Raw genomic sequence first — 18,066 nt, 5'->3', positions numbered from 1 at the left:
ACTTATGAAATGACAAATGCAAGGGTATAAAAAAATGTGTTATTGTGTTTCATCTAATGATTTGTCTGTATTGTGTAGTGTATGTAAGCATCTGTGAATCAAGGATAGGAGATTTTCTGCCATTTGAGAAATGGAATAAATGGTTGAAAGAGTGCCTCTAGCCTTATGGCGTTATCTGTAGATGTTGATGCTATCCATAGTTCTTTTCTGAGATACATGGTAAGACATAGATTGTGGTGGTTGCTGTACTGTGTACTTACGAGTATGGGACGTGTTAAGCTATGGAAGCTGCATTTTCAATGTCATTCTGAAGAAATTGGCATATGTGGCTACTGAAGATATTTTATTCAGACAATTTAGTATTCTACCTTTGTATTGGACTTTTCTTTATCGTGCTTGCAGTCTTCTAGTTCTACTGAGCATCTTAGGAAAAACTACTAAAAACTTTATTAAAGTTTGAAGAATTGCTCCCAGGAGCACTGTGTGTGTTTAATCTGTTTTGTGTGAATTTTCTAATATACATATATATATATGTGTGTGTGTGTGTGTGTGCATGTCTGTATTTTTGATATATATATGCGCACATATGCATATATAAATTATATATGAAATTAGGTTGAAAATATGAAAGTTTGATATGCAGTTTCTTTTCTTACAACGTGCTCACTTGGTTTCCATCTTCTAATTAGCAATTGCACCAGAGTTTTAAACTTAAATACCACCACCACCAAAACTAATTAAAAAAAACACACACCCCCAACCATAAAAGAATAAATCTGTGAAAAAAAATCCCAATTTATGGAAGTTCTTTCTAATCTACTTTTAAAAAAAGAGCTTCAATGTAGATAGAAAATAACTTAAATCAGAAAATAGAATGGAAAGACATGTATAGTTTATTTGGGTCAGAAGTTTGTTCTCATTGTACCGTGGCTCTTCTGAGCATTTAGGTAGCTGGGCAAAGACTACTCACTTGTTTGAAAGAAACAAGAGGAAGCAAGATAAATAAATCCATCAGTTTGATTTGAAAAAAAAAAAATACTGAAAGATAGGCATTAGAAAAATCATACAGCTGACCAACAGTGCTTTTCTTTTTTTCTCTGTCATTGTACAAGGATGCTGTACATGGGATGTACATGCTTGGAACATACATGCAGTGTAGTGATGCTCATGGTTCTTGGATGCTGAGAATTATGTTGATGAAAAATGCTTCGTAACATGTTTTGTAACCAAGAACATCCTTCTTTTTAAGAAAAAGGCAATCTCGGACAAACAAAAAGCCACTGAACCTGTCTACCAGTGAAGTTAACACCTTCTTCATGTCCGGTCTGGGTTACAGCATTTAAGCGTGTGTTGGCATAGAGCAGTCAGTACTTAAGAAACTCACTTCCGTAAGGACTACTTTGACACGTGTCCTGAATACATTGTGTATTTCCACAGTGTCTTTTTGTTACCCTGCTCTTGCCCTTTCCCATCTCTCTTGCTGTCCCTCAATATCTTGGTTTCAGTGGTTTGATACCAGGATCTTGAAGAGCAGAATGCATGGCAAATAAAACAGAATTAATTGATTTGTGAGGACATAATTCTCTGATCCATGGATGAGCTGAACTTAATTCCGCCAGCATAATAGGGCTGTTATTTTCAGTTTAGAAGTCTAGGTGCAATTATTTAACCTCAGCTTTGATAGTATCTTATTAAGAATAATATAAATCTAGAACTTTAAAATTAAAATATTAATTTTTTTCTCTTTGTAGAGTAGAATAACAAAATAAAAATAGGAATCCTGTTTTATGAATTTATAAAAGACACTTACTGATAAACCTGTTTAACAAAACATGTAGATTAAAGGCGTGCAAGAACAGGAAAAAAAAAACCCAGCTTCAAATTTTTAAAACTTGGTTTCTGTTTTGCATTTTTTGAAGGCTTTGCGTGCTCACAGTCTCTTTTGATTGTACTCCCCCTTACATTTCCTACCAAGAGCTTTGCAATTCAAGAGCATCTTCAGCCATAAAAAGGAGGGCATGAAGTTGCTTGAGAAAGCCCCGCTTTTCGCCCCCCTTTCCCCCGCCTTTTTCCCCCCTCCTTAGTTATACATCTGTTTAGTGATGTTCATATTCTGTAGTATAGAGGATATATATATTTAATTTTCAAAAAATGTGAACGAACAACTACTCAGCCTTTGTAGTCAAGGCCTCATTTGAGATAGGGTGACGAGTGGAGGTATTGGTTGGTTGGAGTGGATTTTTTTGCCTTTAATGTGTGCACAGGATTTTGCTCCTTAACATGGTGTAAATTCTGATTGTCCTAAACTAGAAGATGAGGATTTTCGTGATGCAGCATCTCTTTAGTAGTGGGAATGACTGCTGGCTATTAAAATATTCTATTCTGTCTCAATTTTTTTGCATTTTTTTAATTGAAGAATGACTTGATTGATGGGTGCAGGTCTTGTTTTCATCTTTGTTTTTTCACTGAAAGTGTTTAAAGCGTGCATGGTTTTTGTGCCATAGCTGTATAACTCAACATAGTTTTGCTGCAGTTTCTACAGGTACTATGCAAGAACATGTAGATATATTACTGACAGTAGCATTCCAGATACTATAGAGGCTTCTTCTGTTGACTATTCTTTTTTTGTAGTCTGCAGCAATCTAGGGATCTTTCTACAAAACACAAGATTTTAATCTTGGCTAATTAATTGAATAGGTATTGAAGACTCTGATGTGCTATGAGTGAATCTTCTAGAAGAGTTTGTAATCTACTCAGTGTCACTGAATAGGATTCTTTTTTGATAAAGAAATTTTTGGAAAAAACATGAAGGAGGTAGCCATAGTTTTCTCTGCCAAGTCATCTTTTTAACCTTGCCTATTATGATGAGATAATGTAAAAGTAAACTGAAGCAAGAGAATGGTAAATTGTCAAACAAAGAATTTTAAGAACTGAAGAAAAAGTCTTAAGGATTCGTCAGGTACAACCAAGTAATATATGGAGTGATCTGTCTGGTTTTATTTAGGAGGCAGAACGCTGGTGAATCCGTGAGTATATTTAAGAGAAATATTCTGAAGAAACTATAGGGCTTTTTCTTTCATTTTTGGCAGATGATTACTGTGAATGCTTCATTGTTCCCCAGTTCTATTACCAATTCCTTGATAGCAGTTGGAAATGATGGTCTTCAGGAAAGAGACAGAATGGTTCGTGCATGCATAGCCATTATCTGTGAACTAGGTAAGATAACTGAAAGCTAGTTAAGAAAAATTTTGATGTGGTTGTCATCAGTTTTATAAGCAATTATCTTTTGTGGATTCTATTAAATAGATTGTATTCAAATAGCTTACTGGTATTTGTTTTATAATGAATTCGATAATAAGTGGTCTTAATGTCAGTTTCATGGATTTTAGTCATTGGTTTGATATAAAACAAAGTTTCTTTAACTGAAACTATCTTAAGTACTGGAAAATTTCATGAGCTCTTCTTTCCTTTAAGTCTTGCCGATTTTTTATTTACCTTAAAAATGTTTCCTGCCGCAGTTGATGTTTCTAAAACTAATGGATTGGAAGTGAGGAGAATTCCATATGTGAGATGCTGACAAATGTGGAAGAGTTAGAAGAACTACAAAACGTCTTACTCTAAATATTTTTATAGTGGCTGTCATGGTTAGCTGGCTTTTGGAAGTCAGTATGTGTGTCTGTGTAAAGGCTAGCTGTATAGTGGTTTATACTGACTCCCTTTACTTTTATGTGGGTACTGATTTTTGAGCTGGTTTCAAAATCAATCCATGAGAAATAACTTCAGTGATGCTTTTGAGATACAAACTTCTATTTTAAAGAGATAAACTGTCCATTACTCTTTTGTATTATAGTATAAAGATTTAGGTATACCTAGATATATGTCAGTCCAGTGAAGCACAAAACCTTTTGTGAAGAAATCCAGACACTACTGGATGGAAACTTGGTTGGAAATGAGTTGGGAAGTTACTGCACAGTGGTGACTGACTGACCAGTACTTTTGTTCTTGATATGTTAATTCAGTGTCTTATTTCCTTATTTCATTGTGAATGTCAGTCAGTTCCATTAAAAGCTTTACATGTGCCTCAGCAGTGTTTAGAAGAAGATACATGTACTAAAGAGATTACAAGTTTGTCATACTGGAAGCCATGAAATGTTTTCTTATCTATCACTGGCCAAAGTGATGTGTTTTGTTTTGTTTAGCGCTTCAGAATCCAGAGGTGGTGGCTCTTCGGGGTGGTTTAAGTACCATCTTGAAAAATGTGATTGACTGTCAGCTAAGCCGAATAAATGAGGCTCTGATAACTACAGTTTTGCACCTCATTAATCATCCAAAGACCCGACAGTATGTGCGAGCAGATGTAGAATTAGAGGTGGGTTCAGTTTTACTTATTTAGTGGTAGAAATTAAATCCGTTTAACTGTATTCTCATGTGAAAGTAATGCATATCTTTCTTTTGTTTAGCGAATTTTAGCTCCTTACACAGATTTTCACTACAGGCATAATCCAGACACAGCAGAAGGACAACTCAAGTAAGTGCTAGTGCTGCTACTTATGATACAGTTGTATTCATGGTATTAGAATTAAGCTATTTTTCTTTCAAAAGTAAAAAGAAAAGCAATGACCTATTACTAAACTAATTGAAGTTGAGTAAGTAGGTTAGAATGCAACTTCCTAAACCACTGTTAAGCATTTAAGATTTAAAAGGGCTTGTTTAGCCTGGGTTGGGAGATGCCAGGTTGGGGGACATCCTCACTGAACAGCAGCCTTTCTGTTAACTATGAAGATGTTGCCAAGATTTAGTCAGGGCCATTAAACATGAGATGACGAGAAACCACTGAAGAGATTCCAGCTTGATATAAGGCCAGGGGGGCAGGAATTGTCTGTGAGGCCAGTGAAATGTTGGAACAGTTTGTCTGGAGAGGTCCTGCAGCCTTCATCCTTGATAGCTTCTAACACTCAATTGGATATAAAAGCCTTGAGTATAATATGATCTGGTTTTGTAGCTGACAGCTTCTTTGTGCAGGAGTTTGGACTAAAGACCTCCTTAGATTGCTTCCAACTTGAATTACTCAGTTAGGCTTTTTTTTAATTATTGAATGGTATTAGATGCTCAGGTTTGGGTAACTGAGTTAGGTCCAAATCTTTAGGTCCCTGCTTGTAGACTCACTATCAGTGGAGGTGAGAGCGCTTAGTCTCACCATATAAGGTGTTTACTTTCAGATGTTTCCTACCATGGAAACTCCCCTGGAAAAGGAAAAGTGAAAATACTTAAAAATTCAAATGTTTTTGTACATATATACACACAGCATAAATACGTATACACATGCATATGCATACATAAAAGAATTCTCTTCCCCTGGATTTTGTCCCCCATCTAAAATCTCAGTTAACTAGTTTGTACTTGCTATGTTAATAACGCTGTTTCTTTTATAGTAATTAACTCTATTGTGACATTTGTTTTTTTTAATGATAGGGAGGACAGAGAAGCACGATTCCTAGCTAGTAAAATGGGAATAGTGGCAGCATTTCGATCATGGGCAGGTAAGATTTTTGTTTTGTTTTGCTTTGTTTGTTAGAATCTGGATGATTGGAAGGGGAATTTTAGTTTTTAGTATAAAAGTGTTTTGTTTAAACACAGACTCTATCTGTTTTGATATGTCTTAATTTCTATCAATAACTTTATAAAATGCTACTGTGTTCTGATGCTATAAAATTGGAGGATGCAAACATAATGCTCTAGTTTTCTTTGACTAACTCTACTGATAAGTTGCAGCTTTTTTTTGTTTTCCTCTCTATAGAGTATTACCACCGCATTGATGGTGGTACTTAACAGTTGGTGAGTGAGAGGATAATAACATCGTATAATAAGAATTTGCTTTTGAGATGCTTCTGCCATTGTAAAATCTTTTTATCTATGTGAAGAGATGACACAGGAACAGTTTCATTAGCACCTACTTTACCAGCTGCTATAGCTGAAGAGAAATTGCAGATGTAGGCGACATTTCTAAATTGAAAAAGCAGGGTTTTTTGCATTTTTCTAAATCATTTCTTTGCAGTGTTACAGTATAGAGCAGAAAGATACTCCCTCGGGAACTCCTCATTCCTCTAGTCAAGACAATATCTTACAAATAAACTGAATCAGTTGATGTAACCATTTACCAATATTTTGAGGAAGAATTTTACAGGCTATACTTAGGAGAGAAAAACTTTTTACTGTAAGACTATTTGCTTTATTTTTTTCATGTTAGTGAAATTATCACTAACATTAATTTAATATCCACATATTTTTTAGAAGTTTCTCTTGTGTTCTCACTTGTTTGGGGAAGAAGCTTGGGAAGTTTGTGACAACTTTGAAACTTCTAGGGAGCAGTTTCTCATAGGAGTGGCTGCATCTTCCCTTATTCAGACGCTTAGAAATAATAACATATGCCTCAAAGTTCAAATGATTGAAGATAAAGTTGTATTGGAATATACTGTGTGCCATGGCACTTTTACTGTTACACGCTGATCCTGTTTTATAGTACTTGTTATGTTAGTGACTAACAAAGTTTTTAGTACAAAATGTCCTTATGCTGTCAGTATTCCAAAATGACATGCAGCTAAACCAGGTGTGAGAGTGTTCTTGGGTTTTAGTTTGGCTTATTGGGTGGATTTTTGCTCATGTGTACCATCTGTTGTGTTCTGGTCTCCTTATTTTCCAAAGTGGGTTATTCTTCACAGCTGATGGTTACTATATCCTTTACCTTTATATACAGTCCTGACCTTAGAGATAAATCTGGGTCATGCAGCACTGACTGCATGCACACAGATCTATTCCTGTATTGCAACTGGAATGTGGCCACTGCATGCTCTTGGAAAAGGTCTCTGAGGTGCACTGTGGAACATATTTAAATTCCTTTGCTGTGTCTGTGGCCACATGGTCATGTCTTAAGTTTTTGTGACATGGAAGTTTTGAAATTGATGACTCATCTTCAAATTCATATAAAGCACATGTCATTAGAGCTAAATTTGTGTTTGCGAAAATAAATAGATAGGTGGTGGGTTTCATCTATATAGTAATTTTTAAAGAATAACAGTTTAGATGTAATTATGATACGTAACACAAGAAGGAGTGCAAACTTGGATTCTTTTTGTTCATTTGAAGTTGCAATTTGAAGAAACTTGCTTTCTTGATAGTGTGTTTCTGTAAGTATTAATCTGCGAAATACAAAGAGAAGTGTAATGAGCAAGGTTGGAATCATAGAATTATAGAATAGTTTTTGGTTAGAAAAGACCTTTAAGATCGAGTCCAGACATCGATACAGTGCTACAGTGTCAGCTGCTAAACATTTTTAAGGGTTTTCCTATGGATATAGAAAAACTGAGTAAAAATACTGTGTAAAAGAGCTAAACTGAAGAGGAGGCTCTGAAATTTAATGCTAAGTTAAATGTACTGTGTTGAAACTTCTGGAGATGAGCACTGGTCTTCTGAGAAAAGATGGTTTAAAATGGTGCACAGAGAATACTGTTCCAAGTATGTTTAAGCTTGCTGTTTAGAATTTGCCTGAGATTACAAGGAACTGAATAATTTTTTAGGTTACAATACAGTTTTGGTGCAAAAACTTCTGAGAGTTCTGCCAAGATGATGCAAAACTTTCATGTTTAAGGTTCATTCTTTGACAGTTTTTTCCTTCTGCCATTTCTTCCATGTAAATGTTGCTTTGCAGATAATTTCGAAGTACTGGTCGTGGTAGAGCAAAAGTACCTGTAGTGTTTTATGAAGAAACAAAGTTTTGTTATCAGGAAGTCTTGTTATATCTTCCTAATTGGAAAGGAGATGGCGTAAAGGTGAAAATGGTCAATTAGGAACTTCTATTGTCTACTTGAACTCAAACTGGAAATAAAATTTAACAATATGTCCAATGCTTTTTTTATTTTTTGAGGGAATATTATTATGTATCTAATGTTTTCTAGGTATTATCAGCCTGTGCAAACCTGGGAATTCTGGGATCCAGTCTCTCATTGGGGTACTCTGTATACCAAATATGGAAATACGGGTAAGTGGTAAATATTTAGTATTGGTGCAGGAGTAATATTGAATGTTTTAATTAACATATTTGTAACATTTTAACAATTTAGTGTTTAAACACAGATTCCAGATTACTTAGTCTATGAAAACAAGTGTGATATCAAAAAAAGAAATACTGAAACAAATAAACCAATTTTAGCATTATACCGAATTCTCAACTTGAATATTAATAATAGAAGGAGAATTTTTGTAAATCTATAAAATTTCAGTGTGTGTATTTGCTTTCTTTTGATAGCGAGGTCTGCTTGAAGTTCTCTATGATATATTTCGCCTTCCTCTCCCTGTTATTGCAGAAGAATTTATTGAGGCACTTCTCAGTGTAGGTAAGTTTTGAGAACCAGCTCTTCTACAAATTTGAACCTGTTACTCTCTCCTCTGTTTTGTAAATTACGTCAGTATTAACTGTTTCACCACTGAATTCAGTGGGTGCTCTGAAGCCCTGTTTAAAATTCTTCATCAGCTGCCAAATATAAGTTTGATAAAAGATTGGTAATGGAGTATAATGAAGCATTTACACAAAAGACTGTGTGAAAACATTGCTACAAACTAGACTTACTTAAAGTGTTAGAAGCATTAATAATATAAAAGTTTTAGCGAATGATACAGGAGAGTTGTTAAACAGAATCTTTTTCATATATTTTGTGTCAGCTAGCTAACTCTACTGTACTTAGGCAGTTCTTTTCCTAGGGCAGTTTTCTGCTTTTTCATGTCTTTATATTTAGCAGAGTTAGTCTTTTATCTTTACAATTACTACTTTGTAAACCCAAGAGTATCCCCTACTCTTTCTCACAGTGCAAAAACATAAGCCCAAAAGGAACAAATTTCAACCTTTCATGTTCTAGCAGTTCTCCAAACTCTGGTTATTAAGTGTTTTGTCTTGCGGTTGATTATAAAAGCTTAATCCTTGTTCCATGTTTATAAGTAAATAAATCATTCTTTGTTGCAAACTTGCTACTTTGACATATGAATGTACATTTTAAAATGTTGTTAAGGTATTTTCTCTTAAACAAGTTTAATGTTTATGATTTGGAAATGTTATTATTTTGGTTGATACTTAGATACAATCTTTGTCTTAACTTTGAAGTTAACCTAGCTTTGTTCAGAATTGTGGATTAGAGGACTTGTTAGAGCCCACCTGCAGTACTGCATTCTGCTCTGGGGCCTGCAGCATAAGAAAGACATGGACCTGTTAGGGCAGGTCTAGAGGAGGTCAGAAAGATGATCAGAGAACTGGAGCACCTCTGCTATGAGGACAGGCTGAGAGAGTTGGGGTAGTTCAGCCTGGAGAAGAGAGGGCTTCAGGGAGACCTCAGAGTGGCCTTCCAGTAACTCAAGGGGCTACAGGAAAGCTGCAGAGGACTCTTTATCAGGGAGTGTAGTGGAAGAGGGGAGTTTTAGTGTAGACATAAGAAAGAAGCTCTTCACTGTGAGGTGGTGAAATGTCGGAACAGGTTGCTCAGAAAGGCTGTGGAAGGCCCCTCCCTGGAAGTGTTCAAGGCCAGCCTGAACAGGGCTTTGAGCAACCTGGTCTAGTGGGAGGTGTCCCTGACTGTGGCAGGGGAGTTGGGAGAGATGATCTTTAAGGTCCTTTCCAACCCAAACCATTCTGTGATTTTGTGAAGATTCTGTGATTCCTTCTGACAAAGTTTTCTGTAGCTTGAAGTCTGAAATAACATTTTTTTGGCAAATAGCTATTATTTACTTACTGAAAACTATTAAAATAACACTGTGAAATCCAGTGTTACAATTCCTGTTGTCCTTATTTTCTCATTTTAGATCCAAGCAGATTTCAGGACTGCTGGAGACTCTCTGATGGCTTTGTAGCTGCTGAAGCTAAAACTGTATTACCCCATCGAGCCAGGTCAAGGTGAGCATTTAATGAACTGAATTAATGGATTTAATTAAACCTTTGCTTTTGTTTTGTGGCATTGTTGACAAAATATTTGTTGTTTTATTGCAGACACAATGAGAAATGAATTTTCTAAATCATTTCCGTGCTATTTTTCTCCTTAGGCCTGATCTCATGGATAATTATTTGGCTTTAGTGCTTTCAGCTTTTATTACCAATGGACTTCTAGAGGTAACTAATGATTTTTAAGTTTAAATAGATAGTTACTTCTTTTTTCTTAAAAACATTAAAATAAGGTCCTATATGTTAACCACTGTAATATTTTTTTTTAACTTTTTGAAGGGTCTGGTTGAAGTGATCACAAGTAGTGATGACCATGTGTCTGTTAGAGCAACTATCCTTTTAGGAGAACTTTTGCATATGGTAAGTAGAACTTTTTGCCGAGAACAAGTAGTGTTGGTAGCTAGTTGCAAATAGATATTTCCTTGAATTTGTGTTACCAATTTGTAATATATACTTTCCCTGAGAAGAGTGGGTTAATTTACTTGACATCTTTTGGCACTTCATATATTAGAACCAGTGGAAATCAATAGGAAGGCCATTTGGAAGGTATTGAAAGTGCTAGGGGTTCTGCTCCGAGGAAAGTTCTTGGGTCTCAGTTGTGTCACCAGTACACTTCCTTGCCTCAATAGCCAGTTATATTTTTAAGCAGGAGTCCTGTGAATTTACCCATCAGTTTCTGTGTTTGGGAAAAGACTCTTGCTAATTTTTGCTTATCTTGGGATGATGATAGCACTCTGGCAGCGTGTTTAGCTTTCTGCTTCACAGGCTACACAGATGAAACCTTTTTTCATGTTCAGCTTGATGTGGCTGGGGCACTTTGTGTTACTCATTCAGGTGACTCCAGCTTGGCGAAGTACTCTTCCAGTGCTGCTGTGAGTCGGCTTCTGCTACTGAGAAGCAAAAGAGAAATTGCTTCATTCTGCTTCCCTCTACCTAATGTATCTCTTACAGTAGCTTCTTTCTCTTAACCTAAACTGTTTTAGTATAGAGATGATGTTACTGTTTTCATATACATTCCAGTGCTACCTTTCAGCCTCCTGGTGAGCTGTTGACTTGGATGTGAACTGATATGATATACCTTCCTTGCAAACCAGTTATTTTTCACATCCTCCTGCTGACAGGGTTACCCTATGCAGCAGAGCATTTTTTGTTCAGTTTTCTTGTGAGTTTTTAATTTTTTTTCCAAATAAACTACTTTATGGTAGTTGGTAGATGGTAAGATTGTGAAATAAACTTCTGTCTTTCAAAAATTTGAATATGAGTTATCAGACTTAGTATTTTCAGACCCTTGACTTGCTTCAGTGGTGCTTAATGCTCCAGAAGGTCACAATCTTCAGATCTAGGATTGCTTATTACTGCAGTGATTTACGACACCTCAGCTCAGCAGCATTGGTCACATCCAGAACAGACAGATCTGTTCTTTAGTCTCCTCAGTGATTTTTTTTCTTTAAACAGTTGGTGTAATTTCTTGAGTAATCAGCAAGCTGTGTAGTTTAAAAAGAGGAATCTGTAGTAAGATATGTCATTTTTCTGGTTTCTAGAATACTTTTGAATGGGAGTGACTGTTACTGACATTTGAGTGTGCTACAAATCATAGGTATTTTCTGTTTTTCTGAAGACATGATTCATTAGTCATAGAATCATAGAACAGTTTTGTCTGGAAGAGAACTTCAAGATCGAGTCCAACCTTTTCCTAGGCCTATGAACACCACTTCAAGGTCCTTCAAGGCAACATCTACCCTCTTAAACACCTCCAGGGATGGCGACTCAGTAGCTCCCTGGGAAGGCTCTTCCAATGACTGGCAACGCTCTCAGTAAAGTAGTTCTTCCTAATATCCAACCTGAGCCTCTCCTGGCACAACTAAAAACCATTTTCCTTTGCCCTGTCGCTCGCCACTGGGGAGAACAGACCAACCCCCACCTCACTACAACCTCCTGTCACCTAGTTGTAGAGAGCAATAAGGTCTCCTCTCAATCTCTTCTCCAGGCTAAACAGCCCCATATCCCTCAGCCTTTCCTTGTACAACACCTGCTCCAAATTCTTTACCAGCTTTGCAGCCCGCCTCTGTACCCTCTCCAGCACCTCAATGTCCCTCTTGTAGTGAGGAGCCCAGAACTGGGCACAGTACTCAAGGTGAGGCCTCACCAAAGCCGAGTGCAGGGGAAGATCACCTCCCTGCTCCTGCTGACAGCACCATTCCTGACACAGGCCAGGATGCTGTTGGCCTTCTTGGCCACCTGGGCACACTGCTGGCTCACGTTCAGCTGATTGTTTGGCAACATACTGAACAAATACTTACAAATACTTTAGTTTCAAGAGATTGAAGTAATTTCTTCATCTTCATTATTCTTCAGTTTCCAAAAATATTTGCAGAACTACTTATGTTTCGCAAAACAAAAACAACTGAATTTCTAGTAACTTAGGAAGTAATGTTAATTAGTGCAGAAAGTTTTTCATAGACGTAGTCAGCTTAAGTTGTAGTTCTGATTTTAGGTTTTTTCCTAATACTTTCATGTTTTAGATGTTTTTGCATATTACCACTTAAAGTTAGCAATACAAGCAATACAGATTGGAAGGCTCTGAAATTGTCTTAAGTTACTTTCAGTTGTATTTCAGACATTCAAAACGGTGTCTGTAATTATTGCTCTGACATTATGCAAAAGGTAGTTTGTTGTCATGCGTTTGAAATTATTGCTGAGCCTAAAGACATGGCTGAAAATGTTGAAATAGCTTGCTCTAACTCATCTTTTGTTTTTTAGGCAAACACAATTCTTCCTCATTCTCACAGCCATCACCTGCATTGCTTACCAACGCTAATGAATATGGCAGCATCTTTTGACATCATGAAAGAGAAAAGACTGTAAGAATTCTAAATAGCCAATAATTTTTGCATCTCCTTTTTTTTCCCCTATAGTTGAGTTTTTTGATGATTGAAACCACTGCTGTCTTTATTTAAAAGCAAACGCACACGCACATGTAAAAATATTCTTGTCACACACATTAGGGAAATAATTTCCAGTGCTTCATACCAAAAGTGTTTACAGTAACAATTTTAGAAATTGGATAAGAAGGTTTCGAAAGTAGATTTCATAAGACTTTTCCATAGATTTGAATATTTTTGTACAGAACTTTTCTTAAACTCTGAGGCACTGTTTGACAAAGCAGCATCCAAGCTGTGATCTGTGTATTTGACCTCTCCATTGTTTCACACTTCTCTTCTGCCATTTTGAAACAACCAAGTTTTCAAAACCAATTTTTTCTTCTGTTGTGGTTTAGCTGATGAAGTAGTGATAGACCAAATTAGTGAGTCATTAGTGTGAGCTAGAGAAAAAAAAAATGTGATATTGGCATGGAGCTGGGTTTTGTGGGTTTCTTAATAATTTTTTAATTAATAAGAAAATGGTGATTGTAACAGTGGCAATTATGTTAAAAATTTTTGATTCTTTTTTTGTTCAAAGTTTGCACTTAGGATTTTTTTCAGTTAATTTCAGTCCTATTTAAATATAAGAATGTTTGAACTGAAATTTTGAACTTCAGGCAGCATTCTGCCGTGGAATGTAGTTAAGCACTGTTAGGGAGCTGTTTCCTAGTCGTGGTGCCAGTCAAATGAGGTACATTTAGACATCTGACTAGAAAAAGTATTTCTAGAAGCTTTTTATTCATCTTTGAACTAGAAATACCTGAATTTGAATTTAAGAACCTCTGGGGTTTTTTATTTTATTTTACTTATTTTCTAGAATTTATCCGTACATCTGTTGATCCTGTGTTTTAACCTTTGAAGTGTTTTGTCATGAAATGCCTTCTCCTGGGTACTTCACACAATTTAAACCTCCTGAGGAAAGAAGTCAATCTGTTAGATTCACGTCTTTAAAATGTGTTTCTGTAACTCAGTGTTCTTGCATTCTTTCAAAAAGATCATTTAAATTGAAGTGTTGAGCAGTATTCTGATAAATGCATTGTAACTATCTGCTTTGTTTTTCATAGTATTATTTCCGAACTGCTACTGCGAGTGATAAATGCTGCATATGGAGTTCTTCCAGTAAACATGCTTTTTATTTTTGAAGGTTTCTTAAATATCAGTAGAAGATCTTGATATGTGAAAACACCAGTTATTTTTCAAAAAAAAAAGCATAACTGAAACTCTCACAGGATATTTCAGTTAATTAAAGCTCTGGTATGAGAGAAAGGATGAGGAGCAGAAGACATACAAGTGTGGATTACCTGCAGGGTCTTTTGCTTTTTGGAATTTGTGGGTATACCTGATAGAGTAATAAGAATTCCTGGTGATTTTGTAGAAGTAATGCTTTTTTATTAGGGAATCTTGGTTTTGGTCAACACTCTGGACTGTTTCATGTTCTGAAAAACTGTAAGTCCTGTTACAGATTACATTTAGGTAATTTAGTTAAGGTAAGTGAAGAAATTCAAAGGCATTCTTTTGTTTGAAGATAATTTAAAATAAAAACACTCTCCTACTCTATGAGAATTTCTGTTTATGGGAAAGGTAGACTTACCTTCTCTTTTCTAGACTTCCATATTTTATTTGCTCAACTGGCTTTTACCTGCTACCACTAAGTGTGAATAACTGTTTCTTCCCGTGTCAACTGTCATTTCTATTATTTCCTGTCTTTTCTTGGAAAACTTGTAATATGCTGTTGCTAAACTGTTTAGTTGTGAAAAGCAGGAAACATACTACTTATAGTCCTGCTACGCTTTGAGGAGACAAAAAGGAGAATTCACAAGAAATACTTTTATTAGTCAAAGTTGAAGCCAGCCCTGCCAACTCTCAACTTTACTGCAGAACATTGACCTACTGTGACATCTCACGATACTTTACCAACTTTAAACTTTACAGTATCTTTTGTGAACTGTGATAGACACCACTAATTGCAGAGTAGAAGAAAAGGTATCAATAAGGCTCATCCTTCAGTACTAGAAATTCTGAAAGATAGTGGTCTGTATAATTTGAGTAGAAAACTGAGGCCTATGGATGTATGAAAACTTATATCAAGAAAACTGTGCATTTTTTTATTTCAGAATTTTTAATCAGGTCTTTCTTCAGCTGTCTTTATTTACTAAAGATACAGCAGTGGCATTCTTTAGTTGTTTAATAGTTGCTGAATACTGATATTATTTTTTTTTAGGCGAGCAAGTGCTGCACTCAATTGTTTAAAACGTTTTCATGAGATGAAGAAAAGAGGACCTAAACCTTACAGTCTACATTTAGATCATATTATTCAGAAAGCGATCTCAACACACCAAAAAAGGGATCAGTACCGTGTGCAGAAAGACATTTTTATTTTAAAGGTATTACTGTTTTCAAAACTGAATTTGACTTTGTATTTTGGAGACTTAGATCTTGCCCTGCCAGCTTCACTCTTCCATCTAATTCAGAGCCATTCATGTAATTTCCCTGTAGTATTTTTTAATTTACTTTGACTTGTGGGTTCTGTATTACGTTTCTAGAAATTGAGAAGTGCAATTACAGTCATTTATAATACTTTTTAGCACCAATTGTGATCTCTTACTACTAGGTTCTTAATACGGTACTGTAACCATGCACTTCAGTTTCAAATGCAAGTTACTCTGGAGCATAGCCTTTTTAATGATTGTTACACAAATAGTAAATAAGTCATGTTTCAAAACTGAAAAAAATTATAAAAGGAAACTTACTGTAGTTTTCATATCCGTATTCTAGGATACAGAAGAAGCACTTATAATGAATCTTCGAGACAGTCAGGTTCTCAATCATAAAGAGAACCTTGATTGGAACTGGAATCTAGTGGGAACCATACTGAAGGTGAGCTTAAAAAGGACATGATATTACTTTTCTGCAGTTGTTTGAAAAAAATTCTCGATTTCGCGTGTGAGCTTTGACTTCTCATATTAATTTCATAGTACATCCCATAATCTGTTTTATTTCAGAAAATAGGATTTTATGGGTTTAATCAGCGCTGATCTAGCCTTTTTGTATACAGCCCTTAAACTGTGCAAAAATATACTTCAATTAAAGTCATAAATTTCTTGTTAAGCAAGCATTACATTTTATATAACTTCATTTGTATAGAAGTACACTTGCTATAATGATTTTAAAGCTGCTAATAATTTAGACTTAAGAAGGAACTGCACAGGGGTACTGCCTTGTTCAGTTTCATAGCAAATTTATATAATATGAGATGAAGATTAAGCCTGGAGGTGATTAACAGATGAAACTTTAGATGATTAGACTGAGCCATATATGAAGACTTCAGTATGTGGTATAATTGTGTGTTTTGAACTAATACAAATACTTCCGTAGCATCAAGCTCATTATAGAATGAATTTGTTTTTACAAAATAAAGTATCTCTAACAGATTGCATTCTATCAGATATATTTAGTGCAGTTTTTAAGAGACTGCCTTTTTACTCAAGCAGAAAAGTTAACCTTCTTTGGATAAGAAAGCTTTCGAAGTCAATACTTAATAGTATTTGAAGCAACGTAGCTCCTCTCATTCTGTGCCTTAAAACCATCCTGTTGTTATCCCCAAGTAACATTTTGTTACTGTCTTCTTTACTATGTTGTAGAAAGTTCAAAATAGGATTAACGGTGACAATCAGGTTTGTTAGTTGTTTTTTTTTAAAAAGGAAATAGATACTTCTGTGCATTTTTTCAGGCACTGATACCCTTCAGAGAGCAAGAATCTGTCTGCTATTAAGCCCTGAAAACATGTAACAGTAGCTTTTGCTCCACCAAATTTCACTGTTTACAAGCTGTTTACTGCAATTAAAAGGTTTACTGGGTTACTAGGTATCTATGGTTGTTATTGATAGATATTTGGTTATTATGATTATTATTGATAGATATTTTAACCCTTGATTCAGTATTAAGGATATAATCAGAATCTCATTGTTAATTAGTGTGAGCAGTATGTTGATAGTGGAAATTTTATCTAGTTGACTACTAAGGATTTTAAGTATTTTTTTTTACCTGAAACTTAGGTCAGATTTTCAATTTTTTCTGCTCTTTCAGTGCTGCCCAGCAGTGTATTTTTTTTAGTGTCCTGTCAAGCAGTTTCTAATGTTGGAGGCTTCTGTCTTCCAGAACCAGAGTTTGTGTGTGATCTGGTTTAATTCTAACCACTTCTGTTCCTGCTAAACTGCTCAACACCAGCATAAGCTGTTACCAGAGTGGTCCATCTTGTGTCCTTGTAAGAGCAGGATCCAGATTCCAGTGCTTGGACTTCATATCTCATGTGGCTACTCACCTCCTTCTTGTCTCCCTTACAGCTGTGGACCCTCACAACTTGTGTCTCATGTGGCCCCTTACTGCCTTTTTTACTTGCTCAGCTTGCTGTCTAAGCTGCTGAAAGAGCACCAAAAGTGCCAGTGTCCAAGATGGAAGGATTGCAACTTGTCATTGACACTAGAACTTCATATTTTATGTAGCACTGTTAGTAATGTAGGCAGATTTACTAATAGTTAACTAGTGCACTATATGTCTTCACACGAGTATACTGATTTGAAATGTAGTCTTATATTGCTCAGGTAGGAAGGAAGAATATTTGTGGCAGTTTTTTCCATCACTAGTAGCAACAAAAGTAAATCTGAAACCATGGATTCAACAGATGGATATGAAAATGGAGGAAAATATAATAGGAAGAAAGGAGAGGTCCAGAAGAAAGTATTATGACTTCATGTGATCCTTCTTAAAACATCTTAAAACCTCAACAGAGGAGTTTATATACCATTTTCATAAGCAGTATTTAAGTGAGCTATAACAGAATACTTATTTTTAAAACAAATCAGATTGATAGTGAAAACACATCATAAATTATTTACCTGTTATGCGTATCATTTTTTTATTTTCATAGAAGAAACTGAGCAAAATTATTTTATTAGCTTCTCAGCTTTGTTGTTTTCATTGGAATTGTGACCTTCTACACATAGAATGCAGCTGACATTCCCTGTCTTTCTCTAGAGAAAAATCAAACAGTTCTTGGATCAAGAAGTGTAGACTTTTAAGTGAAATACAGGATTTTTATAGGTAATATTAGATGCAAGAAGACTTAGCAATGAGTAAATTTTACTTTTGTCTAATCAAGGACTCATG

The 18,066-nt window shown here is 35.5% G+C and overlaps 1 protein-coding gene across 1 annotated transcript in view; it reads left to right on the top strand.

The window, feature by feature from the left end:
• RICTOR (RPTOR independent companion of MTOR, complex 2) overlaps positions 1–18,066 on the top strand; it is a 58,614-nt gene that overhangs the window by 10,861 nt on the left and 29,687 nt on the right. Inside the window, exons 4-15 of the mRNA XM_009873287.1 lie at positions 3,090–3,216; positions 4,200–4,369; positions 4,461–4,528; positions 5,473–5,540; positions 7,953–8,035; positions 8,303–8,390; positions 9,844–9,934; positions 10,081–10,147; positions 10,259–10,339; positions 12,740–12,840; positions 15,122–15,284; positions 15,676–15,777. Of these exons, the coding sequence (XP_009871589.1) occupies positions 3,090–3,216; positions 4,200–4,369; positions 4,461–4,528; positions 5,473–5,540; positions 7,953–8,035; positions 8,303–8,390; positions 9,844–9,934; positions 10,081–10,147; positions 10,259–10,339; positions 12,740–12,840; positions 15,122–15,284; positions 15,676–15,777 (1,209 nt within the window). The remainder of the gene's footprint in view (positions 1–3,089; positions 3,217–4,199; positions 4,370–4,460; positions 4,529–5,472; positions 5,541–7,952; positions 8,036–8,302; positions 8,391–9,843; positions 9,935–10,080; positions 10,148–10,258; positions 10,340–12,739; positions 12,841–15,121; positions 15,285–15,675; positions 15,778–18,066) is intronic.

The sequence above is a fragment of the Apaloderma vittatum genome, unplaced genomic scaffold (assembly GCF_000703405.1).
Source record: "Apaloderma vittatum isolate BGI_N311 unplaced genomic scaffold, ASM70340v1 scaffold1877, whole genome shotgun sequence".
In the NCBI taxonomy this organism is placed as follows: Eukaryota; Metazoa; Chordata; class Aves; order Trogoniformes; family Trogonidae; genus Apaloderma; species Apaloderma vittatum.
Note: the sequence above shows the minus strand (reverse complement) of the source record. Positions and strands in the feature narration are given on the sequence as shown.